Source organism: Peromyscus eremicus, chromosome 19 (genome assembly GCF_949786415.1).
Source record: "Peromyscus eremicus chromosome 19, PerEre_H2_v1, whole genome shotgun sequence".
Taxonomy (NCBI): domain Eukaryota; kingdom Metazoa; phylum Chordata; class Mammalia; order Rodentia; family Cricetidae; genus Peromyscus; species Peromyscus eremicus.
The window spans coordinates 61,119,432-61,146,048 of record NC_081435.1 but is presented as its reverse complement, the minus strand read 5'-3'; the positions used below and the strand labels follow the sequence as shown (position 1 = coordinate 61,146,048).

Sequence of the window (26,617 nt, the reverse complement as noted above, 5' to 3'; positions counted from 1 at the left end):
GAAACCATTTTCTTGGCATATTACAGAGGGAGCAACTGAACTGATTTAATGCAAATCTGGACATACAGTGACATTCTTGACATGATTTTGATTTTTTAAAAAGGACATGAAAGGTTTCAAAACTGATAACAGTTTCTTGTTTTACCAAATGCTGGTTTGGTTGGCAGTGAAGGTGGTTCTGTTTCACATGAACTCTCTCACCCTCGCCATCCTCTTCCATTGACAACCCTTGCCTCCTGTGTTTGTTGTTGTTGTTAACCGCCATTGTCCTGCGTCACCAACACCAGTGCCCTGCTAATTAACATTCTGTTGGTCCAGAGTGGTCGGGGTGAAGTGCCTGGGGGTCAAACTGGTGCTTCTAAAGCTGTTGTGAAACCTAGACCTGTAGAGTGTTTCTTAGCATTTGAAGAGGTCTGGGAAGAAATAGGCCACTAATGTTAGGAAACTTTTTTTTATTTTATTTTATTTTATTTCATTTCATGTGCATTGGTGTTTTACCTGTATGTATGTATGTATGCCTGTGTGAGGGCATCAGATTCCCTGAAACTGGAGTATAGATGGTTGTGAGCTGCCATGTGGGTGATGGGAATCAAACCCGGGTCCTCTGGAACAGCAGCCAGTGCTCTTTAACCACTGAGCTACTCTCCAGCTCCTGGAAAACATTTCTTAAGAAAGGACATTTTGGATAATTTCCTTTATAAATGCTTTTAGCTTTTTTATTTGATAGGCAATGGGTGAGTTCCACTTTTGGCCCACCTTTATAATTGTGGATTACCAGACATAATTAGACCATCATTTTTGTATAAAAGCATAAAATTGCATCTATACATGTGCCGTGTTAATGTCTTCTTGTTTCTCTAGGTCAGCCGGCCAGTATTCTGGCAGGCAGCCATAGTGAAGGACTGTTGCAGATAGCTTCAGGGCCTCAGCCAGGACAGCAGCAGAATGGATTTACTGGTCAGCCAGCTACTTACCATCATAGTATGTACACGCTTTTTAAAATCTTAAGTAGTTGAGAAAAACCAGGCAGCCTTTATAAAAGCAAATTAATGTATATGGGCCTTAATTTTTAGACAGCACTACCACCTGGACTGGAAGTAGGACTGCACCATACACACCTAATTTGCCTCACCACCAAAACGGCCATCTTCAGCACCACCCGCCTATGCCGCCCCATCCTGGACATTACTGTAAGCTCTCGTTTTCATTGTAAGCAGGGCCTTTTTCTTTTCTAGCCAGGACTTTGATTTCTGTTTTCATAATAAATGATTTTGCATCTTTTATTCATCTTACAATTTAATTTCAGTAAATAATTAGTGCTTTTTACTTTTCAGTATTTTTTTTTTGTAAACAGTTCCTTTCAATAGTTATCATACCTTTGTTCTGCACTGATGTTCACTAAGTACATTCATTTCTCTGTTGCTGATGGTTCATCAACACCACATTGATTTCCATTCCTTTGTTTGCTTTATATGTGTTTTTAGGTTTTGTGTGTTATCCACCCACAGTCGACTGAAGCCCTTGAGTACTATGATCTCAAGGTTTCCCTCACCATAGAATCAATGCAATAGATACTATACTTAGGTGTTAAATCTATTAATACTCCATATAGGTGTGATTGGGAAGGGTACCCTACAGACAGTCCAGTTTCAGATAGAATAGGAACATTGTTCATTTGATTTTAAAATCATGAGTATAGGGATGAAGAAAAAAATCAGAAATACATATTTTCCATAAATACAAAATCCCTTTTCCTTTCATTTTAAGATTAATAGTACCAAAGATACTGGAAAAATACAAAAGACATAAATAATAAAACTACTTAAAATCTTTAGTAACCCAGACATACTCACTCCTAGTAGTATTTCCTTCCAGTCATTTAATGGGTGTGTGTGTGTTTGTGTGTGTGATAGGTATATATGGGGGAGGGCCTTGCTATATGCATATTGTTATGCATCAGTTACCTTACTATCTTTCCAGGTGTTCAGAGAATGTGATTTCTAATAGCTACCTGGACCAGTGTGTAGGGTATTGGGTTTGCTCTATGATCACTGGTCACTTATTTAAACTTACTAAGCCTCAAGGGTTGTAATTTTATCTGCCTGTAACAACATTGTAAAAAGTGAATGTGGTAATTCTGTGAGGGTTTTAGCACAATGTGTTAACAAATAAGCTTTCAATTATGAGTTATTGGTCCATTATATAAATGTCCCTAATTTAATAAATATAAGCACTTATTTTTAGAAAAGATTGGCAATTTAAGTCATTATACATTGCATTATAAATTATACTAATATGTTACATGAATAATTAATTTATAATTTGCATTAAGTATTGCATGTATAACTTTATAAACTGAAATAGCATTTGTCAGATAACACTTAAAAGTTAGCTATTCGTATCACAAAAAATTCAGGAAATAAGCTTTTAAATTCTTGGACATGGCATAAACTTGATCTAAACAAGTCTTAAGGCTTATGATATTTATATTTTAAGTTTATTAAAAGTTTTGGTGCTGGAAAACTTTTAATAAGTAAAATGGGATTTTTATTATATTTTCTTTAGGGCCAGTTCACAATGAGCTTGCATTCCAGCCTCCTATTTCCAATCATCCTGGTAAGTATATTCCAATATTGATTCCCTGTGTATAGAGTTTTATTAAGATAAATGATACATGTATGCCCGTGGATTATATTACAGGCTAACTAACGTAGACAATGCAGTATTCATTATGACAGTTTCAGGGTAGCTGATAGTCACACATAGACTATATTTAATTCATTTTTAACTGGAAGAAAAGTAAAAACTGTTTTAAAATCAGCATCTAAGTACAGAATTGCCGGTTTTTAGCATTGAACACATAAATATGCAGCAGAATGAAGCTAAGCTTAGGTAGAACAGCTTCAAACCTGTCGCTAAAAAAGCCAAAGACTTCTTCTATGTCCACCGTTTGTGGACATAGGACAACTCTGTTTTTCAATAGAGAGTTAAAAAATATAGCTATAGTCACCCTTAACTATAAGTGGAAGGATAACTTAGAGTTCTAGAGAGTTGTGTAAGTGGGGTTTTGTTATGTACGCTGATTTCAAGTTTTTTTCTACCTGCTTAAAAGTAATTGAATAGACAATCTTTGTGCTTACAGCTCTTCTCATATTTTAGTTTAGAGAGTAACATAATTCCTAGATCAAGAGACAAAAAGACTTTATTGACACCAGAGTGAAGCACCAGTCTTAAGATGCTCATTAGTGTAGATGTAATTCTTAATGAATGTCTTGCTGCAATACATTTCATATTTGGAAACATTGTACCAAGATCTTAATTTATGTTTGGATAAATATATTGTAAGGGGGAAATGAAGAGTTGCAAGAATAAGAACTTTTGCTGACTGAGTCAGCATTCTTGAGAGTCAGTGCTGATTTAAATTCCTTTAGTGTTTTGTGTAGCTTAGTAGAGATGGTCTGCAGGAATAAGGATGGCCTTGTTCTAAAGAAAGGCTTAGCTGGGTGTTGGTGGCACACACCTTTAATCCCAGCACTTAGGAGGCAGAGGCAGGCAGAGTTCGAGGCCGGCTTGGTCTACTGAGTGAGCTCCAGGACTACACAGAGAAATCCTGTCTTGAGGAAAAAAAAGAAGGAAGGAAGGATGGATGTTATACTGAACAGAATGTACAGTGGGAATAGATATGGTGGTTAACTATTATCTGGACTTGATTTAGGTTCAGCGATTGCCTTTCGCCTCTTGATAAATTTGCTTCATACTTCTCACAATAGAATTGATGATGAGGCTGAGTTGCCCCTGGTGTTTAGAGAATAGTATTGATTACATGAACATGTATCTGTAGCAGCCTGTATTGATATTGATACCTGTCTTTCAATAGAATACAGAAGTGGCTTAATAATGATCAATGCATCCTAAAAGAGTTTTTGGTCCAGCTGGTTGCAGGAAAGGATTAGTTCTGCAATTTTACTACTATTGACATCAGTAGGTTAGAACTCAGGTCTTGCTTGATGATTGATATGGAAGGGCCCAGCTCACTGTGGACAGTGCCACCCTTGGTTTGGTGGTCCTGGGTGCTATAAGAGGAGCAAGCCAGTTAGCAGTGTTCCTCTATGGGCTCTGCTTCAGTTCCTGACTTAAGTTTCGCCTTGACTTCCCTCAGTGATGGATTGTGACTTGACACTTATAGCATGAAATAAACCCTTTTCTCCCCAGGTTGTTTCTAGTTGTGTGTAGCACAATAGAAACCCCAAGACAAAGAAATAAAGGTGTTAGTTATCAGGAGACAAGAAACATTTGAATTCTAGAATCGTACACCTTACTCTCCCCTCCTAAATGCTGTTTAAGTATACCAATGGCTGTGCCCTTGATACCTAATGCTAGCCATGCTCAAATCCAGTAACCAGCTTACACATCTGCTTTCTTTATTGAGCAAATAGAAAAGACATCAGTTAAATATTATTTTCCCCTCTAGCTCTGGCTGTCTAGGAACTTACTATTTAGATCAGGCTGGCCTCAAACTCACAGAGATCCACCTGCCTCTGACTGTGGAGTGCTAGGATCAAAGGTATGTGCCATCACTGCCCAACCTAAATATTAAAAAGGTCAGTTGCTCTATTTCTTCTTCACAGAGTTACACCTTTTTTTTTTCTTCTTGAAGCCGATATTCTTCTGTCATACTATTGTTTTCTTCAATGTCTTTAGGTTGTGTTCAAACACAAATGGATTTGAACTTCACCAACTTCAGGTGTTTCAGGAGTACTTTCATATGCTCATAACAGACTTATAGGGCATTACATTCAGATCTGAGTAAGAAAGGAATAATTCAGTGGATACGGGTATCCATCCAGATTTGTATTACTTTATTTTTATTTCAGAAATTAAAGACAGTACTTTGGAGAGACACATTTTCCATTACAACTGAACAATATTTCTAAAACCTGTGCTTTACAATCCATTCCCCCTTTGCAATCTAAGCTCTTACATTGTAAAATAAAATCAAACCTCCAAATCAGGTAATATATTTTTTTTTTTTTTTTTTTTGGCTAATGTGATAAGTAGCCCCTGGACTTCATGGGGTTGGCTTCACTAACTTAGGAGCAGAAACCCTTTAGATACCAGGTCTGTGCCCAGCCTTGGTGCCTTTCAACTGGGCTGGCATTACAGAAGTGCTCTCCCAGCTTTTTGTTGTGCTGGCCCCAAGAAGCTGCAGAGTTGTCGTTTATGTGTTACTTGGTCCTTGAGGTAAAATAGCAAAGACATGCAGAAAGGCTTAAGGGATATTTTCTATTAGCTTTCTATATTTTTAAAATAAAGCCTTTCCTCTGACTATTGAGACTGAAAAAGCTTTCGTGCAGTAGATTGTAGCCCAACACTGTCAGATTCTCTCTCACGTCAATTACCTTTTGGCCTGTGTCTTCACAAATAAAGACTCCCTTCTTGCACCTTCTTAGGTCTTGATTTTCTATCGCTGGTCTATGATGTAACCCAGTACAACTTCCTCTTCATTCTTAGCCATTTAGAACTCTTGCGACTATCAGCAGGCCAGTGAGTGTCACCTGCGTAAGAGCTGCAGCTTCCACAAGCATCGCTGCCCTGTGGAGTCTAGATTATTAGGCAAACGGGGAATTGTGACGGGGCAGTAATGAAAGGTTTAGTGCATTGGCATCTGGCAAGGTCGGCAGACATTTCATTTGATAATGATAAAAGTATATTTTTCTTAAACATGAAGGCTACAAAACTGTTTTTCTTCTTTGAGTTGACTTGCTTATAATGAAGATTTAGTCTTCGGTAGAAACTGGGAAATACATTGTACTTGGAAACACCACCCCCAGCATTATATTCACTTTGTAACCGAGTTTTCATGTTTATACTATCTACTCAAAGATCTTGTAAGTGGTACTAGTTTTGATTACTGTCAGAAAATTAGATAAGTTTTAAATTGTTTCAATTTTAGTTTTAGTCACTATACCTACTGCTTATTTGCTGGTTATTATTGTTCATAACATGATGTGATATCTTCATTAAAGATTTTTATTTATGGCGGCTGGAGAGATGGTCCAGTACTTGAGAGCAGTGGCTGCTCTTCCAGACAGTCTGGTTTGACTCCCAGGACCCATGTAGCAGCGCTTAAGCATCTATAACTACAATGCCAGGGAGTCTGGCACTCTGTTTTGGCCTCTTTGGGCTCTGCACACGTGATAAACATATGTACGTGCAGACAGACATACATGCATGCAGACATACTCACGAAATGCAAATAAATCTAAAAAAAAAGATTTTTACTATAGAAAATAACTTCACAGCTGGATGGCGGTGGCACATGCCTTTAATTCCAGCGTAAAGAGGCAGAGGCAGCAGATCTCTGAGAAACTGTCTCGAAAAACCAAAAGAAAATTCACAAATATTTCAAAACTGGCGGTTAAGCAATCACTTAGGTGTATTTTTGTTGTTGTTGTTTCAGTAGCGCCTGCACTACCACCACCCATTCACCATGTCCGAGCGAGCGAGGGGCAGTGGATTAAAAAATAGAGACAAGAGACAGCAGGTCATTCGCCCCAGCAGAATGCCGAATGCAGTTTATTGAAGGAGGGAGGAAACCTTAAATACAGGCTTACAGCACAATGGGAGAACCCCAGAGGGCAGAAGTTCGCTATCGATGTTTTATAATCTTGTATCTAAGCTGTTAACGCCCAATATGCAGGATACACAAACAAAGAACCTCCGTGAGCCTTCAGGAAGGAGGAAACCATCAGGGAATCAGCATAGGGAGGACATCTGGTCAAGGTCGGCAAGCAAGGCAACAGCTACCCAAAATGGGGGGCTTTCATTCAGGTCTTGAGTTTTCAGACAGAATGTCCCTCAGCTTTCTGGGCTGCAGCAGTCTTCCAGTCGCCTTCTGTTCCATAATGTTCTCCTCCACCCCACCCCCCACTCCCTCTCCCCCTCCTCCTCCTCCTCCTCCTCCTCCTCCTCCTCCTCCTCCTCCTCCTCCTCCTCCTCCTACTCTAAGTGTCTTGGCAGTGTTGCTCATGACCTGTGTTCCATGGTCGTTTGCTCATTTGCCCGCCCCGTACCTGCCCGAGGTTACCTCTGCGAGGGACTGTCAGTGGTTTTGTTTGCCGCATGTTCTGTGTATATCTGTTCAATGAGTTACGAAGGGAAAACCAAGCAAATTACACATATGCGAACCTTAATAATGCAAACAAAATCAAATAATTTACTGTCTTTGCAATCCACACCAAGTATTCTCTCCTCCCCACCCCACCCCCTACTAGTCATTTCAAATAATTGTTATTCAAATGAATACGTTGTACTATGTACTAGTTCTCTAAAATGACTTCTAAAAATATGCCTTACTGTATATGGGATATATGTACATTGGGCAAATGACCTTTGATTTTTGAGAGACAATTAAACAACTGCATAAACAACTGTGTAAAACAACTGCATAATTAATTGTTAAGTATAAGCAGGAATGTGTTGGCTGATTTAGGTACTTTTTCCTAATTAGGGGTCTGTAAAAACATATCATAGACTATGTCTTGGTGTAAGTGTACTTTTAAAAACGGAAATTCAGAAAACAGAACAGATGTTCAATCAAATGAACTATCATGATAGAACAGTTTAGAGTGATTTCTTTATTTCTTTTCTTTCTTTCTCTCTCTCTCTCTCTCTCTGTCTGTGTCTCTCTCTCTCTCTCTGTCTGTGTCTCTCTCTCTCTCTCTCTCTCTCTCTCTCTTTCTTTCTTTTTTTCTGAGACAGGGTTTCACTATATAGTCCTGGCTGTCCTGAAACTCACTCAGTAGACAGGCTGTCCTCAGACTTACAGAGAGATCCACCTGCCTCTGCCTCCCAAGTGCTGGGATTAAAAGCCATCACCTCTGCCCGGCTAGAGTCTGATTTCTTGTGTTCTTTAATTTCTCGGTTGCTTTGGTCCTTGGAGTGTCAAGGTGGAAGTACTGGCTGCAAATAGATACGAAATCACTATTTTCAAGTGTATTACATTATTTTAATCCAGTTCTTTTAATGTGTTTCACTAACTCATCATTTCTTCATCTTTGTCTAGGTTTGTTTCATGGGTGAAATTACCTCCCTGCCTCCCTCCCTGATACCTTTGCTACATGGATAAGTGTTCTTTTCATTTATTTTCTGTAGCTCCTGAGTATTGGTGTTCCATTGCTTACTTTGAAATGGATGTTCAGGTAGGAGAGACATTTAAGGTTCCTTCAAGCTGCCCTATTGTAACTGTGGATGGATACGTGGATCCTTCTGGAGGGGATCGCTTTTGCTTGGGTCAACTCTCCAATGTCCACAGGACAGAAGCTATTGAGAGAGCAAGGTATGTTTGAATAGTCCATTATCTTTTCTTCAAGATTATTATTTTTCTATGTTATGAGTCTTAAATATAAAGCAGCAAAGGTCATCTTAAATATTCTGAGCCTTTAAGCATCCCATTTTAATTGTAGGTATTTACTAAATATAAAATTGTAAAAAAACAGCAAGTTTGCTGTATTTTTATGATTTCTGTGTGTGCTAGCCCATTCAGTAACTATTAGCCACATGTGGCTTTTGGACATTTAAAATATTGTTCATGTGATTGAATAGCTGAATTTAAAGTGCATTTTAAATAGCTGTGTGTTGTTAGTGGCTCTTGATTTGGGCAGTGTAGCTTATAAGCCTTGGTTTCCTTATACAAAAGAGAAATTATATGAGGCTGGAGAGATGGCTCAGTTAAAAGCATTTATTATTCTTCCAGAGGACTGGAGTTCAGTTCCCAGCACCCACAACTGCCTGTAACTAGCTCAGAGGGATCTGACGCTGACTTCTGAGCTTCATGGATACCTCTCCCTAACACACATACGCGCACACACACACACAAATAAAGATAAAATCTTTTTTAAAGCATTTACCTCATTGAGTTATGACCATTAAATGAAATTTATGTTAAGTGCTTCTAATATAGTAAGTACTGTATCTGTTTTTATATGTATGTATATATATATATATACACATACATACACACACACACAGAGAGAGAGAGAGAGAGAGAGAGAGACGAGAGAGAGAGAGAGAGAGAGAGAGATTTGTTATATAGAAAAAGGAAATATAAAAGATGCCAACAATGGCTATCTTGCAGATACTGTATTAGATTTTTTATTCTTGCCGTGTACCTGAACTAAAACTTAGTATAACTTAGATGAAATGTAATTCTGTCTTTTCTTCCTAAGGTTGCACATAGGCAAAGGTGTGCAGTTGGAATGTAAAGGTGAAGGTGATGTTTGGGTCAGGTGCCTTAGTGACCATGCAGTCTTTGTGCAGAGTTACTACCTAGACCGAGAAGCTGGACGAGCACCTGGCGACGCTGTTCATAAGATCTACCCAAGTGCATATATAAAGGTCAGTTGTACATATAGTTGAGTATTTTAGACTTAAAACCCTCTTTGTTGCTTGAAGCCTGGAAATGGAGGTGAGAGGAGTGGAAACCTGTCTTATGTTGGTATGTTTGGTCAGAGGTGGTGAGACAGTCTTGCAATGGGAGCATTCAGCAGCAGGAGGCAGGAGGATTGTGAGTTCAAAGCCATTCTGGGCTGTATACATGGTGAGTTTTAGATCAGCCTTGGCTGCATAATGATACCGTCTCAACAAACAAAAGCACCACTACAGCAAAATATGCATATGTTTGAGTATAAAACACATTCTGGAGAGTCGTTTATTATTGTAAGCAGCTGTCTAGCTTTGTGGTTGCTTTTATGTCCTAATGTTTTCAGATCTGTGACGCTGATTAGAATGATACGTAGATTCCTAAAAACATTGAATGAAACCTCCAAACTTGGATTCTTCAACACGAAATTGATAAAAATCAAGCTCTAGAACTTTATTTTAGCAGATGTTTAGAGTTTTATGGAAGACAGTTCTAAAGTTAATAGTTTTTCAAGGGATGGAATCTTTTCTCTCAGTGCCTAGCACTAAGCTGTCCTCAACCCTTCATAAAATCGCAAATTAAGATGTCAAGAAGCCAGAGATAACTTTTACTGATTATTACATATTCAACACATTTCAATTTTATTTTTATATATACTCTTTTGGGAAGACAAAAATAGGAGCAATGAGCTTAAGTATATTTTCAATTTTAGATTTTCCAGTCCCCTGAGCACCTTCCTATCAGCTGTCATACACGGTAGAACTGAGTGAATCTCACCGCTTCCTTCTGAAGTGCTTCGTAGTGGCAAACCCACGATATCATTTCACTTATAGATCAAAGAATGCCCAGTGTGGGGGTGGTTTGGAGACAGTGTTTCACTGTGTAGCCCTGACTGGCCTTGACACGTGGGAACCACCACCTGGCTCTCTTTGTGAAGCTTAGAAACATACCACGTACAGAGAAAATGATGATTCCTGTGTACTTGCAGACCTTGACAGCTGTGATGTTTTACCAGTCTTTGGCATGGGATAATTTCACAACAGTTGCATCATTGTGTAGTTTGCTCATAGACTACTCCGTTAGAAATTTATTTGTATTTTGTAACTTTTCTACAAGGAATTTTCATATTTTGTCATTTGTATTACTGTTTGTTTTGAGGCAGTGTCTCATGTAGCCCAGGCTGGCTTTATACTTGTTAAGTAGCCAAGGTTTGTTTTGAACTGTTTTTTTCTACCCTCTGCTCTGCCCTGGCCTGAGTCCTGGGATTACAAGCATAAGTCACTACATCTAGTTTAATGGGATGCTCGAATCACACCAGGGTTTTGTCTGATCTGTTAGTGGCATTGGATTTTTATGATTTTGTGCTTCATTGTTTGGTTGGCAAATTTGTTTTGAAAGAATCACTGTTGCTTTTAGTTTAGTTTTTTTTTTTTGGTCTTGGTTTGGGTTTCTATTGCTGTGACAATGACCATGGCAACACTTACAAAGGAAAACATTTAATTGGGCTGGCTTACGGTTCAGAGGTTCAGTCCAGTGTCATCATGGTGGGGGGCATGCAGGCAGACATGATGCTGGAGAAGGAGCTGAGAGTTCTGTATCTTGATCCTCAGGCAGCAGGAAGGAGTCTCTGTTGATATGAAGTATCTTTGATCATAGGAGACCTTAAAGCCCACCCCCACAGTGACACACTTCCTCTAACAAAGCCACACCTCCTAATAGTGCCACTCCCTATGAGCTTATAGGGGCCAGTTACATTCAAACCACTATATTTCCTGTCATTACTTTTCCCTATAGGGCAATTTTGCCTGCTACTGGAATCCACATTTTAGAACCAAATTTTATAATTAGGAGGTAGGGAGACTTTGTCTTTTGGGATAATTGGGTTCCTATCTCCAGGTATGCATAGGATTAAGTTCCTTTGACTTCATTTCTTTGATACTTCTGCTGTGGGCAATATTTGCCTCCTGGGGGCACATCTGAACTGACTTTTGTTAGTACTTGATTCGTTGGTAGATGCCTGGTTATAGCCCCGAGAGTTTGACTCTTGTCTGTAGCTAGAGTTTTCCTGCCTGGCCCAAAGTCAGGACAAATCTCTCTCATCCGCCAATCCCACAGCTGCTCAGACCCACCCAAGTAAACACACAGAGACTTATATTGCTTACAAATTGTATGGCCGTGGCAGGCTTCTTGCTAACTGTTCTTCTATCTTAAATTAACCCATTTCTACTAATCTATAAGTTGCCACATGGCTTGTGGCTTACCGGTATCTTTACATGTTACTTGTCATGGCGGCGGCTGGCAGTGTCTCTCTGCCTCAGTCTCTCACTTTCCAGAATTCTCTTCTCTCTTTGTCCCGCCTATACTTCCTGCCTGGCTATTGGCCAATCAGTGTTTTATTTATCAACCAATCAGAGCAACACATTTGACATACAGACCATCCCACAGCACCTGTCCTTTTCAGATGCAGACAGTTGGATCCTATCTCTTACCCTCTTTCCGTCTTGGCAGTTGTGATTTTGTCTTCAGTCTCAGCTGTCTGCTGTGAGGTTTGTCTGTCCGTCTGCCTGCCTGCCTGCCTGCTTGCCTGCCTTACTGTATTACTGGTTGATAGTTTTGTTCTTTTGGCTAGTCTGAATCACTCATTGAACAGTTGTGTTTACATTTTGGTAAGTCATTTTAATACTTCACTGTAGTGAAGAGATTTTTATGGCATATTTTTGCAATGAACTATAGATAATACTTGTGGGATAGAATATTTGACATTACAACAATGTCCTACTTTTTCCTATTAGCTGTCTAAGATTTAAAGTCATTTACTTATTATTATTATTATTATTATATTTTGAAACAATGTTTCACCTGCATTGTTCCCTGAACACTGGAGAAGGTCGTACAGATTTCCTACTTATGAGTAGCGTCCAGTAGTCACTTAGTTCTTAGCACTTTGGTCAGTTTTGTGTCTCTGTGGTTACCACTGATTACTGCAAAAAGTTTTTCTGAATGAAGTTGATGGCAACACTAATGGGTGGGCACAAATGTAGGTATTTAGAAGGTAATTTGATGAGCATGTTATGTCCACTTAGCAAAACAGCAGTAATTTCCGTACTAGGGCCTCTGACCAAGCTTCTGGATTTGGGTCAGGTTTATAGTATGCAACATGAGTTTCCCCTGTGGAGCTTGTCTCAAACATAACGAGAAAGTGGTTGGTTACTTCCAAACAGACTTGCTACTGTTGCTCCAGTAGGCACATCTTGCCTGTCTGGTCAGTCGGTTGTATTGTGCTCAGAGTAACAGTGTTGAGGACAGTTCTGGAGTTGCCTGCCAGGCATCTCTAACACTGTGAGAGCTTCTAGCCCAGTTTCCGCTTTGTTTATGTGTTCTTTGACCAAGGCATGTGTTGTCTCTAGGATAGGTCTTACTATCTAAAGACTGCCAAATTTTAAAGTAACTTTTACTTTTGGAAGATTTGTGTGCTGGCTAGTTTTATGTCAACATGATACAAGCTAAAGTCAGCTTTTCAGTTGAGGGAGCCTCCGTTGAGAAAATGTCTCCATAACATCTAGTTTCAGGCAAGCCTATAGGGCATTTTCTTAATTAGTGATTGATGGGGGGTGGGGGGCATTATTGGGTGGTACCATCTCTGGGCTGGTAGTCCTGGGTTCTCTAAGAAAGCAGGCTAAGCAAGCCATGAGGAGCAAGCTGATAAGCTGCATTTCTCCATGGCCTCTGCATCAGCTCCTGTCTCCAGGTTCCTGCACTGCTTGAGTTCCTGCTCCCATTGTTTTTGATAATGAACTGTGATATGGAACTGTGAGTGAAATAAACCCTTGTCTCCCAAGTTGCTTTGGTCATGGTCTTTCATCACAGTAACAGTAACCCTAACTAGGACAGTCTGCTGGACCATTCCACAAAAAGCCATTTTACAAAAATAGATTCCCACTAGCATGTGTGAAGGTTCCAATTTATCTGTTTTTCATCAGCACTAGTGGGTATGAAGTGGAATCCCCTTGACAGTTTCAGTAGCATTTCTGATACGGAATCAGGTTTGTTTTTGAACATATACATATTGGGGCAAAGAAGCAGGAGATGCTTTTACAACTAAAAGCTGTTTATGTGTAACTAGGTTGAAAAGTGTTATGAACCGATTAAGTTTAATTTACTCCCAACATCTGCATATTGTTTTTTATTATTTTTTCTTTATTTTTATATGTATCAGTGTTTTGCCAGCATATGTATGTGTGATGCATGTATGCCTAGTACTTGCAGAGGTCAGAAGAGGGTGTCGAGTCTCCTGGAAATGGGATTACAGATGGTTGTAAGCTACCATGTGGGTACTGGGAATCACACCTTGGTCCTCTGCAAGAATAACAAGTGTTCGTAAGCACTGCATCACTTTCTAGCTCCATGTTATGATCTCTGTCTTTAGGTTAGGTAACTTAGTAAATCCTTTTTGCAGTCTTAATACTCAGGTGTTGTACATACTACACCACTGTGTGTTTCTCCTTTCAGGCTGATGTTAACTCAAGCTGATGCAGAATTATAATTGAGCCTTAGGAAAAAATTCAAATTTTGGCTTTTGTTTGAAAGATAATATACTGAAGATGTTGTACTCACATATATTATGTAATGAGTTTGTAATAAACTCGCATGAGAGTAACTGCAGGAAACATGATCATAAATAAATGAAAGCATAATTAAGTTGTTCATTAGTGTAGGAGTGATTGGTCCGAAATATGTTTTTGAATCTATGCTAAAAAGAGTATTTACAACCTTTGGTTCCTTTGAATTGCTTCTATCAACAACTTAGATGATTCGTTATAGAAGTTGGTACCATTTCCGTGGTTGCACTTATTTTACCATTCACTAAGAAAGATCTGTGTGCATAGACAACCGCTTCCTATGATAAGCCAGTAAGCAACACAGGTCTTAATGTTATATAGCTTGACTGAAGGTTTTGTTTTCCAGTTTTAGTATTGTATGATCTATAGGAAAAGGTTTGCTGAGGTATCTGGTGCATCGTACTTATTTATCTTCAGATTCAAGTCATCAGTTTTAGTTTTGTGGTTTCTCGACATATGCATTCAGTTGTGTACGTGATATTTTACAACATAATTCTACTGTCCCCATATGTGAAGATTATTTGGTTGATTTTAATGATTCATGGTGGGCAGGGAGGAGTGTTAAGCATTTTTAAAAGCCTATGTTTAGATAATAAGATTACATATGGGCTAGGCATGGTGGTATCCATGCACCTTTAGTCCAGCACTTGGGAGGCGGAGGCTGGAAGATCTCTGAATTCCTGGCCAGTCTGATCTACATAGTGAGTTCCAGGCTAGCCAGGACTACATAGTGAGACCTCCCCTCAAGCACCCTCCCCCAAAAGAATTGTGTATTTTATACTTGATTAGTGATGGGTTTAAAAAAGTAATTGTATATAGGTAATGTAAAACACACAAAACTATGAAATTCATATAAGGTATAAGGATTAGACCTAGATAACTTTAGATAAACATCAAAGGCTTGATTTGTAAAACCAGTTGGTAATATGGATTTCATTAAAACTAGTTTGTAGGGTAAGGGTTAGAGAAGTGGCTCAGTTGGCAGAGTACTTTCTCCACAGGCCTTAGGATCCCAGTTCAGATCCAGCACCCAAATAAAAGCCAGGTGGCAGTGTGGCTCTGTAACCCTAACACTGTTAGAGTTACAGAAATAGGTGGTTCTCTAGAATCCAGTCAGTCTGACTGAATTAGTGAACTCCAGGCTCACTGAGAGACACTGTTTCAAAATACAAGGTAGAGAGCTTGGTGTGGTGGCACATGCCTTTAATCCCAGCATTCAGGAGGCGGGGGCAGGCAGATCTCCATGAGTTGGAGGCCAGGCTGCCCGGTCTACAAAGTGAGTTCCAGGACAGCCAAGGCTGTTACACCAGAGAAACCCTGTCTCAAAAAACAAACAAAAAAACAAAAAAGAGAACACTTGAGGAAGACATCCAATGTTGAGCTTTCCACATGTTACACACTCACCTACTACACACATACGTGCATACACACAAACATAATAACGAACATGTACACATGCAACACACACAAACACAAACTAGCCTCTGTTCTGTGAAAAGCAGTGTGAAGGAAGTAGGAAGACAAACCACAGATGGGGAAAGAGACTTCACTGATATCACTGATAGGACTTTTAACAAAATAGAGACTTGAGTCCAACAGCTAGAGAACAAATGATGCTGCAGGGAAGGTGTTTCCATGGCAGCCTGAGTGCAGTTCCCAGACCTTTACACTCACACATTACACACATACACAAATAATAATTCTTTAAAAGATGCACATTGTAATTGGGCATCACAAACATGTCATTGCTGCCACAAAATTGTTAGTATAGTTTAATGTGATACATCCATGGGGAGTCTGCTAAGGAGTACTAGGGAAATTTGTTAGGTTAAATTGAGGAAATACACTCACAAATACAGAGTGGAGTAGACAGTTGAAGTCGTCCTCTGATCTGATGGGGAGCAAATCCACCTGGCAGTTTTATTGCACCAGGAAGCAGGCAGTAGGGAGAAGGGGCTCATGACCCTTCTCCCTCTCCTTTTAGAGGTCACATACAACAACGAATGGCAAGAAGCACCATAGCCCAAGGTCATGCATGGGTGGAGCAAATACTAGTACATTTCCCCTTTTTGTCTAAATAAGAAGGTTCTAAACTTAATGTAAACTATATACAATAAGAATGATTATCAAGTATTGTCCAGGAAAAACAAAGGGTAATAACATAAATAAAAATGGAACTACAACAACATCAAACAAGAAGGACATGCTAAATGTCCAGATCATAGGTAAGTGGCCAATTACTGAGATTACTCCAATAGCTGTCCTATCTTGAAGATTCTAACTCCAGTACTTAATATGTTCTAGCTAAGATACGAGAAGATTGTAACTGTAACTATCTAGTCTTCAACACCATCAAAGACCTGAGAAGGAACACAATAATACCTGAGAAAAAAGAAAATGCAAAAGCAGTATCTGAAATTCTTGTAAGACTAGACAGAGACAGCTGGCAGCCTGGACAGTCACCTAAAGTTTCTCAGCATCGTTGGAGCATCCATTTTGGCTACAGGCCTAGAATATCTGACATATCATTTTCAGAAGGAATTTTGAAAGACCATCTTACCCTGTCTTGGCAAGGTTCAGTAGTCGCTTTTCCTTGTGTCCTGCTCATCTGGAAAGGACGGCATTCATGCTGTCAGCAATCAAGGCAAGGGCAGTTCTTTGCCCAGCAGGCCATTTTGTGCCAAGAAGACAAACTTCCAAACAGAAACGTCTTAGAAGCCCAACGTTCTCTCGGGATCAGATAGGTGCTGCCAGGAGCAGTCATGTCTCAGGTCAACAGAATTCTAAGTTATCACAACATTTCAATGCCACATTCTCTAGGTCTATCAAGTGTTTGAAGATTGCCTATCCATCTGACATATGTTTCTGTAAATCTGGAGAACCTAACTAACATAACTATAGAAATGACAAGCATGGGTGATTATTAATCTGTAAGTCTTATCAACCTAAATAACCTAAGGACTAAGGCTACAGATTAACAAGGTAACTGTCTATAAGCAGATGTATCATATAAGGACAATGATCTCAAAATTGTGACATATACAAAGTATCTTAAACAGAGGTGGAAACATGTAGTGCAGTATGATAACAATATCCTTAATATGTATCAGTATACAAAATATCCTAAACAGAGGTAGAACATATATATAGTATGACAAATATAATTTTACATTTGTATCAATATACAAAATATTTCAAATAGGAGTAGAAATATATGTACAATACAACAAATATAGTTTTGTATTTGTATCAATATACAAATTATCTTAAATAGGAATATAAAAATAGTTTACATTTGTATCAAATATATAAGAATCCATATCAGTGCAATTATCCAAGGCTGATAGTTTGCTAAATTAGTTTACTGGTAGATACAGTAATCTACCTTAATATACTATACATATCCATTCCCCTTTTTCTTTTCTAAATTTTATTGTGCCACCCCAACCCTATAACCATCCATCCATAACTCTGAGAAAAATGAAACCTGTGGGAGAGGAGTGTTGTTTTATTAATTTGTTTTTATTAATCAGTTTAAGGTGTAAAATTATTGAGTAATTTTACCTCAGATAATCCTTGAGAGCTGGTCCTAACAGTCCTAGGTGTTCCAGATGTTCCAGTTCTCGGGATGGTTTTTGGGTGTAGTAGCGATGTTTGGCCAGCAGGTGTCTCAGGTATAGCGTACAAGGCAGGTCTGGTGGGACTCAAACACCAACCCAGGCAACCCCTACCCGTGACTACTGGGCAGAGCTGCAGGGATCACAACAAATGAAGCGATCCACTGAACAATGGCGGCGGTGGTGGCGGCAAGGGAGAAGGGCTGCTGAGCGGGGGCGCTCTTGAGGGCGACACTGCAGGATGTCCCAGAATTGGCAGCCGCCGCACTGAACCGATTTAAAAGAGAAGGGACAGTCTGCTGGTTGTCTCTCACCAGGTGAGGGGCTGTGACCCGATCAGGTTGCTACAAGCACAGAACTGGAAAGGCGCCTAGCATAGGCACCTTCCTCTGACGCGGTGCTCTGTCCACTGCAGAACGCAGCAGTGGTTGCAGGAACTGCTGCTGCGTGAGCTGCCAGGCCTACAGGCTCCTTGCACAGCGGCTGTATGCAAGCGGTCACCTGAGCAGTTCCTGAGGGGTTTGGGCTATGCGTGGGCTCTGCAGGATGAAGAAACTCACCAGCAATCTCCCGAGGGAATTAGGGTTTGGTCATGAGAGTAGCCCCTGTAAGGGCGAGTGGGGCTCAGATCCACATGGTTGGGTGCCAGAAAACGCGATATATCCGTGAGAGTCTGCTTAAGGAGTATTAGGGAAATTTATTAGGGTAAGTTGAGGAAATACACTCATGAATACAGAACAGAATAGACAGCTGACGTCGTCTTCTAATCTGACTGGGAGGGAATCTGCCTGGCAGTTGATCACACCAGGAAGCAGGGAAAAGGAGCTCCTGATCTTTCTCCCATTCCTTTTAAGAGGTCACGTAACAAGGGCAGGAAGCACTGTGCCCTTTGAACCCAAGGTCATGGGCGGAGCAAACACCACTACAGTAGTCAGAATTCTAAATATTGATAGTATCAAATCTGGGGAGATAAGAAACTCATTCATTGCTGGTGACAATAGGAAATGGAATAGCTTGTGTTAATAGAGAGTTTGTAAGTTTCTTATAAAACAAAACATTCTTCCCATTCAATCATATTCAGCAATCATGCTTAGTCATTTACCGAAGTAAAGTGAAAATTTAAGTCTACACATACACACATAGAAACACCTTTCACACTTGTTGATAATGGTAAGTTAGGGTAGAATTGATGGATTATAACAAATGAGGCTCATTTCAGAAATTCTGAACTTCTTGTTCAGTTTTGCTGTGAACACAAAACTGCTCTAAAAAGTGAAATATATCAGTTCCTTTCTTCAAAATACAAGTTGTGTGGCACGGTGGTGGCGCATGCCTTTAATCCCAGCACTCGGGAGGCAGAGGCAGGAGGATCTCTGTGAGTTCAAGGCCAGTCTGGTCTACAGACTGAGTTCCAGGACAGGCTCCAAAGCTACACAGAAAAACCCTGTCTCGAAAAGCCAAAAATAAATAAATAAATAAAAATTGTGTAGAACTATTCAGATGTAAAAGGGTTTGAACACGCTTTGTGCTGGGCTAGATAATGCCTTCTAAAGGTAAAACCCAGTGGAAAAGTTAAGAGTCCCAGAAACTGTTGGGAACTGCAGAAAGTAGCATTTCTGTCTTAGGCATCGAGGAATTTCTGATCCCCAGTACTTGGCTTTGTCAGGTTCATCTTTGAAAGTCTTTGGGGACTTTTTAGTTGGCTAGTCATCCTATTTATCACTTCTAAGAGAAGGGTGCTCTTGGGTTTGTTTTCAAATGTGCCAGTTAAGAAAGGTTTTGTTTCTTGATTTTTAGAAAATGGACACTGAGTTAAGGAATAAGTAAATAAGATTATGGTTTGTTATTTGGAGAGATTGTGTTATTGTATGAATTTATAATTCATGTTTAAATACTGTGGTTAAGACAGTTTAAGCATCAGAACCTTTATGAATTTGGTTCCAAACCTATTATTACTAAGTAGAAAGTTATGTACACTCTGATTTCCCTCATTTTCAGTGATAGGGTAGCGTGTCCTTGGGTTATCTGCATTCCAAACTTCAAGAATGAGTTATGTTTTAAATAGGAGTCAAGTTCCACAGTTCAGAAGCTAAAGTGACCCAGTGCACAGCCTTGCTTCTGCCTCTCCTGGCCTCTCTCACAGCCTAGTACTCTTTCTGTGGACTCTTCCACTCTTATTAAAATGGTAAGAGTATTATTTTGGGAAGTAAAATTTAAAATGCAAATGTTTTTCTCAGGTAAGGAGATGATTTGTTACTCATAAGTTGTTGATTATTGAAATAACGTTCCAGTACTTGTAAAGTGCCATTAGCCCTTTTTTATTATGTCAGTCTTTGTCTTCTTGATGAGAAATGCCTTATTGAGTCTTCCTTAATTCACCTTGAAAGAAAAATGACCACTAGGAAAGCCTAAAGCAAAACAATAACATCTATTAACAAGAAGCTGTATAGTTACCCTATGGAAGTATGTGTATTTAATATTCCTACTTTATGGATAAGCTCTGAGGAGGTTAAAAAACTTAGCACATGTAACTTGTTGGTGATCAAAACTGGCCATTTTAAAAATTATAAACGTTTTCAAACTTGAAAATAGAAACAATTTTCATGAAATTCCATTTAACCATCACTTAAATAAAATAGTTATGTTCTTATAATTGTTTGGTTTACTCTTTAAAAAACGTCCTTCTCTGGAATATTTGAAAGGAGGCCTTTGTTTTGTTACTGTATTCTAGGTACTAATGTATGATTCTTACAAAGATGTGGGTGCGGGGCTTGGAGAGATGGCTCCGTGGTTAAGAGTACTTGTTGATCTTCCAGAGGACCAAGTTGGGTTCTGAGCACACCCACATGAGGTGTCTCCAGCTACATGTAACTCTAGGCCCAGGGGATCAGACACCCTCTCCTCGTTGTCTTGGGCATCTGCATACACTCAAACAGACACACCCAGAAACACATGTGCACACACAAACAAAAGTCAGTCTTGTACATGTAGTAACTAATACAGATGTTTCTTAGACAGTGACAGGGCAGTCTGCTATACTTTTTCACGTTGCAGGCCTTGTCAGAGACGTTAGCCAGCTATACAAAGCTAGCCCTCGATAAGCTAAAGAACGCTCTGAAAGGATGGCTAGTTTCTTACTTGTTTGTGTGACACAGATAGGTGGCTCTTCACACAGCTAGGGACAGCTGGCTCACACAGGTCCTTCTAGACAGTGACATTTACCTCTTGCTGATCTCTGAACTATACAGTATGCATAAACATTTAAAAAACTTCTTTTGAAAAATTATTTTATGTGTCAGGTACTTTGCCTTCATGTATGTCTGTGTGCCACATGAGTATTTGGAGCCCTTGGAAGCTGGAAGAGGATATCAGATCCCCTGGGACTGGAGCTGTCGTGTGGGTGCTGAGGATCAAACCTGAGTACTTTGAGAAAGTCCTGAAATTTAAAAGCTTCGTGATTTGCTCACTTCTTGTGAGAGGCCAAAGGAAGGGAGTTGTTGGTGTGTTGTGTGTTAGCTCTTGAGGAGTGCTGTGTCTGGTGGTGGACTCCCTGTTAAGCTCACACTCTGCTTTCCAAAGGTCTTTGATCTGCGGCAGTGTCACCGGCAGATGCAGCAGCAGGCGGCCACTGCACAAGCTGCAGCTGCTGCCCAGGCCGCAGCCGTGGCGGGAAACATCCCTGGTCCTGGCTCCGTAGGTGGAATAGCTCCAGCAATCAGTAAGTGTAGTTTTGATTTTTCTGTTCAAAGTGTAATAGTGGCTTTTAATCTTGACTCGCTCGGTTGATCAGTTGTTTTAAGTAATAGTAGAAATTAATTTTTTTACTGGGTTATAACATTTGCATTTGTGCAAACCTTTCTTCTGTGGTAGTTTCACTGTGCCTGGGATACGATCCTGTTAGCATTAGGTGATAAAGAGGGTTGTCATACTTCGGTCTACCCTCTTGGCCGATGCTTATTATAGTTACTGCGTCACCAGCCAAGGGGTTATAAATCACTGAGTGTGTGGCTTTGTGCTGATTGGAACAGCTACTGCAGGTTCAGAACTGGACACCTCCATTTAGAAACAGTATGCTGAACCCAGAGAACTAAGTGAGGGTGGCATTTGATAACTTGTAGAGTCTTTAATTTAGGGTAAGTTGAATTGTGCCAGGTTTCACACTGATGGGGAATTTTTTACTGCAGAGTTAAACTCCTGACTATAGACTTTTATGATGGAAACACGTGGCACCCATCTTCCACGTCTGAAGGCATAACTAGTGATTCATTCAACCCCTGTTCTTAACTTCTTCAGTGTGGTAAGCACGTCACACTGGCTAAGAAAGCTGCAATGGGCCTGCAGGTTTCACCACAGCACATTGCAGATTCCTCCCGTTAGTTTCATGGTAATACTGATAAATGTGGACTGACTATATGACTGTATGTTCTGACTGGAAAATTAGATACAGAGTCTGCTGTGACTTATGTTCAGGAGTTTACAGTTCAGGATTACATAAGACATAATCACTAATTCAATTAAAAAAGACTGGGGATCTAAATATTTGCTAGTTTTAATGTTACAGACAGACATGGCTCTGTTAAGAATTCAGACTAGTATTGAATTTCTTATTTTTATCTATTTCCCCCCTTGTGTGTTATCTCAAAACTGAGGGACAGACACAAGTCAACTGAGAGGTCACAGTGGGGCCCGGTCCATGACTGTCTGATTATCAGTCATGTCTTACTCTTGTGTGGCAGTTAGACACTGAGGTTCTTAGAACCATGACGTGCCCTGACTTTGACAAAAGAAGTCAATTCTTCCTCCTCTATCCCTACTTCTAAAGAGGAAAATGGGTGAAATATTGGTGGATTGAGGGAATTTAGTTGGTCTCTGGTAGTTAAAATAAATATGTGGAACGTAAATTGTCTTAACCAAGTTTTCAGTCTCCGTTGTTAAGGTTTAGACCTGCAGTGACTTTTGACACTGAGAGAGAATTTGTATGCTGAGAAAAACATGTAAAGAAGGCAGAGTGTGGGGAGGATGGGAAGAGGTGACCCTGCTTCCTGATACCCTCCACACTTCTTCCGCTAGGTCTGTCTGCTGCTGCCGGCATCGGTGTGGATGACCTCCGTCGCTTGTGCATACTCAGGATGAGCTTTGTGAAAGGCTGGGGCCCGGATTACCCGAGACAGAGCATCAAGGAAACACCGTGCTGGATCGAGATTCACCTCCACCGAGCTCTCCAGCTCCTTGACGAAGTGCTTCACACCATGCCCATTGCAGACCCACAGCCTTTAGACTGAGAGCCCTCACCGTGGACGCCCTAACCATTTTCAGGATGGTGGACTATGAAATATAATCCTGTTTATAATCTGAAGACCTATTGCATTTTTGTTCTGCTCTGTCTTTTCATAAAGGGTTGAAAGATGTGTTTGCTGCCTTGCTCTTAGCAGACTGAAACTGAATTAAAACTTTTTTTCTATTTTAGAACTTTTCAGGCATGGCTCAGAGCTTGAAGATCAGGAAGAACCAATTCTTACTAAATCTTCACTGGTTGTTATGTATGAAGGAGTCATTCCAGTGCTGGGAACTCAGCCCTTTAAGTGTGCGAGCTGCTTACACGCAGGACACTGGTGTGCTCTTCTGCAGAGTACATTCAGTGTTGCTGATTTTAAGGCTGAGAAATTTTCAAAGGTAGCTCACCTGTTACTCAGTGAGCATGTTATTGTTGAACACACTGTGTTCAAGTGCTATGTGGGTGAGTCAGTTTTACCGAAAGCAACTTCACTCTGTTTTGAAAACCTTTTATCCAGAATGTTTTTTGCAAGTTAAGCAGTGAAGGTGAATTAAATTCATACTGTCTTACAGACTTCAGGGTTTTTTCCCCGAGACAAAACACTAATCTGTGTGCATAGTGACAATTCCTTACAATTACCAGTCAAAGAAATGCCATTTAAAATTACATTTTTTTTTAGCCCTAATAGATGACCATTATCAAGATGTGTACTTTTGCCCTGTTAAACAGTAGATGAATTCTTCTATATTTCTAGGCATACGGTTGGTTATAAAAGAGCCTAGGGGGATTTCTTGCCCTTCCTTCACAGGGAGAAGGTTTTGTATTTATAAGACACTAAAAGCAGTGTTGCTCTGCCGATGCCTCACTGTTCTGCAAGGCGGCAGTGCTTCACGAAAATAATGATGACTATTTTGGAAACTGCTAAATTCTATGTTAAATACTGTGCAGAATAATGGAAACATTGCAGTTCGTAATAGGTAGTTTGAATATTTTTGTACTTGATTTGATGTGTGACTTTTTTTCATATACTGTTTAAATCATGTATGTTTTGACATTGTTTAAAATTCAGTTTTTGTATCTTGGGGCAAGACTGCAAACTTTTTTATACCTTTTGGTTATTCGAAGCCCTTTGTTTGACATCATCGATCAGTCAGTGGTGACTTTGTAGAGAGACTGAAAGAGAAGAGTTGCAGATGCGTTGACTGTACCACAGACACAACATGTATACTTTTTACCTAGTTAGTAGCGTAAATAAAACCGAGTCTCAATATACAAGGTTGAATTCTAGGTTTTGTTTTTAAAATGCTTTCCTTTTGCACTTTTGAGTCCAATCTCAGTGGCAAGACACCTTCTACTAAATGACAGGCAACAGCCAGTTGGATTGTACAGCTCTGGTTCCCCTCACACTCTACCAGGACTTTCCCATGTACATTATGTATCATGTGTAGAGTTGGTTATTTTTTGAACTTTTATTTTACTGTAGCAAGAAATAGACTTGGGATGAATAGTGTGAATAAAATCAAGATCATCGTCGAGATGCTTTTATTCTTTGCTCTGAGAGTTTTCTGTGAATTTTACAGTGCATAGGCATTTGAGCTCTGGAAACATGTGCATAGCAGTGTGTGTGTGTGTGTGTGTGTGTGTGTGTGTGTGTGTGTGTGTGTGTATGCACATGCGTGCTGACAGTAATCAGCAAGTCCTGGAGCCTGCTTCCAAAGGCTCCAGAAACCACTGAAGGCTGCTGTGACCGAAGTGGAAAGCTCAGTCCAACTTACACACCTTGTTTTTTTAAAAAGCTTCTTGACCAGTTCATTTCTACTCTTAAGTACTTATAAATACTTTTGTTACCTAATTATTATCTGTAGAAGTTTAAGGTAATTTTAAAAAAATGTTGTGTTGGCAGAATTATAAAAAGATACCTTCTCTAGAAATGTTTGTCTTTAGATCCATTTTACTCTGAACGGGGAATAAGAGTGAGAGGGAAGAGTTTTAGTATAACGGACTTTTAAAACTCCAGGTTTTCTGACTAGAACATTGTCCATGCGGTGGTACAACTTGATTTTCTACTTTATGGAAAGTTTTCCATGTTTAAGCATCTTCATAAAGTATGTGGGAAATATTTGCTAAGAAGTATCTCTTCAGAGCCAAGCCACCTATCTTGGTTTTCTTACTAAGAGCCATAGAATTTACTTCTAGTTATTGATGATCCTTGTAATTTGACTGTCCTATCTTTTTATAAAGTCTGTTTGATTTTTGGTTTTTTTTTTTTTTTGTTCCCTGGAAATTGCCATCTTTGATGAATAAGACTTTAAAAAACTTCCTTAAGCTTAAAAATTTTGTGTCCATTTTAGGATAAGATAGTTTGTGTAGTTCTTAGAGTCTGATTACAGTGTGGGTATGGTTCTGGGTGATGGTCTCTGATTCATAGCTCGAGTCTCCTAAGATAAGGTTTCACTGGAAGCCGAGTGAGAGAGGAAGTAGGCCCACCCAGTTTGGAACCCATTCTACTTTGGTCTTGTGCCTTTCTGTGCATGATTAAAGGGAGTCCTTAGTGGTATTGCCTTTATTTGCTTGGGAGTAGATTCTTTTGTGGGATAGAGTCTGTCTTAATTGTTCTGCTGTACAAAGATGAGGATAAGCTACTGCCATGCACTTGCTTTTCCACAAACACCATCTTCTTATGTTGTCCTAACCCACTGTTCCTGTAAGCAGTGCAGGGTCACAGATCGGATGAGCTGCCGTCGGGGACACACCTGCAAAGCCCAGCAACACGTGATCAGCTCTGCTGTATTTCAAAGTGAAAAATTCAGTTCTGTGGGGAGTGGTGTGGTCCATATTAGTAACTTTGAAGGCAGAGTCAACTTGGAGGTTTTACAGACTGGAGAAGGGAATCTTCCTGAAATGCTTGTGAGGTGTCTGTGGAGGTGAAAAGTATTTGTTCCTGGTCTGCTAGTAACTGGCTAATTGTCACTCTTCAGTTTGTTCTTGTTGTTGTTGTTACTTGTTTGTTTTTTATTTTAATTTGTTGTCCCATTAGTTGAGACCCCTTGGAAGGAACAGTTTTACTTGGAGTTGGCCAGAGTTCTTTTTGGTAGTTTCTATGGTCTTCATCGCTGTCCGTTTATTTAATGATAGGGTGGTAAAGAGGTGAGTGAGTTAGATTATCGCAGTGAATTCGAACATGAACCTTGTCAAGGAACAACTCATTGGTGGGGCCTGGTGGAGACTAGCAGGCTGCACCCAGTGTGAAAAAAAATGCCCCTCCCCCAGACGAACTCCTCTTGCTGCACATAGTGATCTGTAAATAGCCCCTGAAGTCCTCCTTTGCATGATCATAAAGAAAAGGCTGTGAGACCCCTGCTCAAGCCTTTCCAGTTTTCCCTTCTGATAACCAAGCAGTTTCTTCTCTTGGGATACATTAGAAGTGTGTGAAAAGCCAGTGGCCTTATCCACAGCAGCATCCTTGGCAGAACCTCTGACCTAGACTTTGGGTGCAGTGAGGTGGTTTATCTGGTGTTATTGAAAAATGAAATTTTTCATCATCTTGCCTTATTAAGCAGTAAAACTTTTGAAAAATTAGCCATTTATTGGTGGGAGCTATTTAACAAATCAGAATATACTGGGTATACAATTTCTTCTTCTTTTTTTCCCTGTGCTGTCTCTGTGGACTCTGGGCCTCTGAGAT

At 39.9% G+C, this 26,617-nt stretch overlaps 1 protein-coding gene across 2 annotated transcripts in view; it reads left to right on the top strand.

Moving 5' to 3' along the window:
• The window catches only part of Smad4 (SMAD family member 4), a 64,556-nt gene extending 40,091 nt beyond the window's left edge, over positions 1 to 24,465 (top strand). Inside the window, exons 6-13 of one of the 2 annotated variants that reach the window (XR_009375201.1) lie at positions 862 to 981; positions 1,074 to 1,190; positions 2,566 to 2,616; positions 8,155 to 8,338; positions 9,228 to 9,396; positions 21,237 to 21,375; positions 21,842 to 21,954; positions 22,728 to 22,833. Coding sequence is in view for 1 of the 2 variants with exons in the window: in XM_059245969.1 (XP_059101952.1) it covers positions 862 to 981; positions 1,074 to 1,190; positions 2,566 to 2,616; positions 8,155 to 8,338; positions 9,228 to 9,396; positions 21,237 to 21,375; positions 22,728 to 22,939 (992 nt within the window). In the remaining variant the exon portion in view is untranslated. Of the gene's footprint in view, positions 1 to 861; positions 982 to 1,073; positions 1,191 to 2,565; positions 2,617 to 8,154; positions 8,339 to 9,227; positions 9,397 to 21,236; positions 21,376 to 21,841; positions 21,955 to 22,727 lie in introns of both variants that reach the window. The other variant, XM_059245969.1, reaches the window with a different exon arrangement.
• Positions 24,466 to 26,617: the final 2,152 nt, after the last annotated feature.